The sequence below is a fragment of the Diuraphis noxia genome, unplaced genomic scaffold (genome assembly GCF_037042655.1).
Source record: "Diuraphis noxia isolate RWA-SAM2 unplaced genomic scaffold, SU_Dnox_SAM2 contig0001, whole genome shotgun sequence".
Lineage (NCBI taxonomy): Eukaryota > Metazoa > Arthropoda > Insecta > Hemiptera > Aphididae > Diuraphis > Diuraphis noxia.
Window position 1 is genome coordinate 94,737,318 of NW_028301711.1, and position 2,142 is coordinate 94,739,459.

Below are 2,142 nucleotides of genomic sequence, written 5' to 3' on the forward strand. Positions count from 1 at the left end.
CCTTAAGGTTGATGATTAAAAGATTATTTGTATAAAAAAATTATTGGACAAAAAAAACTAAAAATATACATTCATTAGCTCATTTATGTATACAGTATATTATTATTTTTGTTTTAAGACTTAAATCATAAATATGTATATAGGTAATTACAAATTACTAATTAGGTATGATATGATAACCTTATCTATATTGAGTTATGTTTAAAAAAAAAAAAAATTAAATGTTCCAGCAAATGCCACCAAACAATAACATGTAACAACTAGTAATAAATAAAAACTAACTACAGTTTGTAATAATTAGGTGTATTATAACCTTTTTAATCATTTTTTTTATACTCATACTAACACATCTAATTATTAATTACCAATATATACTTACGATTTAAGTATTAAAACAATAATACCGATAGACGTGAAATTAAACATATATCATATACCTACGTATTTTACATATTAATAAATAATACATAGTTTTTTTATATATATAAAATAGCAATAAATAATTGATAGAAAATATTGTTAAATGTTTAAAATAATACAAAATGTTTCATTTTTGTGAAATTACATAACAGTTAAATTTTTGACTATATGCCTAGGTATTTAGTAAAATACCTGATTTGACTATATCCAAACGACATATATATTATATATATTCAGAGAGAAATACATACAGGGTGAATTTACTAAATTTAAATGACAATTTTTAATTTGTTTATGTCCTCGCTGAAATGTATACTATTTCTAATTTCTAAATAAAATGTATGTATTTGTAATTACCATTCCAGATGGTGAATTGTACATTGTTCTGTACGATCTCTTTCACCAACTACCATCAGCTACCACTGTAATTAATGGCATTCCATCGGCATCTACTTCTCCTTTTGATATTGCAAGTATTCTGCTTCATCTTTAGCCGCATTATCCATTGCTTTTAACGCAGCTATTTCGTATCCTTTGCAAACACGATCATGCTCATTTTGGTACGTTTTCTGATTTAAAGTCGTTATTTCCATTTCAGACATAATATCTTGCAATTGACTAAAACCACATCCAATATTCAATGCACTTATTACCGCCGAAGTATTTATAGCCATAAGATCTTCATTTTCGGACGATATAGTTCTTTTAATATAACACATGCAGCATTTGAAGCTAAAAATTGATTTTAGGCCTAGCTTTCTCTCACCAATTAATATCATATTTTTAAATCCACAATCAAATGGTTTGTGGTTATCAATACTTTTGATTTCTTGAAATAAGTGTGATATATTTACTACTCTTCTTCCACAAATTTCAATTTCCATACTATTATTTTGGAGTGATGGTGTACTATTTTTTTCATTAATTGGCGATAAATGGGCATCTAAGTTAAGAAAAGATGAAGAATCTATGTATCTTTTTTCTTTGAGGCAAGAAGTGCCAAATATATTATTTATATTCACAGTTAAATTTGAAACATCATTTACATTGTTCAACGGTACAGCCAACTTCATATCATCTGGAGTAAATGTATTAGAATATTTTCCATGGATGTTTTCTTTTACATCAGTTGGGATGGAATTATTTGAAGCCGAATTAGAGATTCTAGTTATAAAGATAAAAACTAATAAATAATCTGAAATACACTATTGGCATTTTATGAATAAATTGGAGTTTGATCTAGATAAATTCTATATTTGTTTTTGTATTTTTTTTTTTTTTTTTCTTTATTTGTAATACACAATCTGTACACAATCGGCACAATAAGAGTATGAGCTAAGACAATAAAAAACATGAAATTATGAGCTAAGAAGCCACCCACCGATAACACTTATGTTTTTAAATTATTTGTTTTAACTTAATTATTATTATTATTATTATTAAATATTATTTTATTTTTTATTTTTTATTTTTTGTTAGGGGTTAAGTAGGTTACCTAACCATTTACGCTTGAGGCGACGAGGGGGATTACCAGGAATGGTTAAAGAAGCCAGATTTCTTACAAGTTCGTTTGGATGATAATTGAGGCGTTGGTGAAATCGTTTGTAATAATTTTTTGCTTCTTCCTGAATTGTTTTCATATGAAGGTCTTTATGTAGGGAGTGATTTGAGACATATAGTGGAGAGTTGGTAATTTTTCTTAGAATTTTGTTTTGGAAACGT

At 26.5% G+C, this 2,142-nt stretch overlaps 1 protein-coding gene across 1 annotated transcript; it reads right to left on the minus strand.

Annotated features, from left to right (window-relative positions):
* Nucleotides 1-633: 633 nt before the first annotated feature.
* LOC149062524 (uncharacterized) lies at nt 634-1,684 on the minus strand. Its single transcript, XM_089217477.1, has one exon. The coding sequence runs from the start codon at nt 1,491-1,493 to the stop codon at nt 870-872; it is 624 nt and encodes a 207-aa protein (XP_089073603.1). The 5' UTR covers nt 1,494-1,684; the 3' UTR covers nt 634-869.
* Between the last annotated feature and the right edge of the window lie 458 nt (nt 1,685-2,142).

What these genes read in the sequence shown, in the direction of transcription:
- LOC149062524 (XM_089217477.1), bottom strand. Translation starts at nt 1,493, where the DNA reads ATGAAGTTGGCTGTACCGTTGAACAATGTAAATGATGTTTCAAATTTA.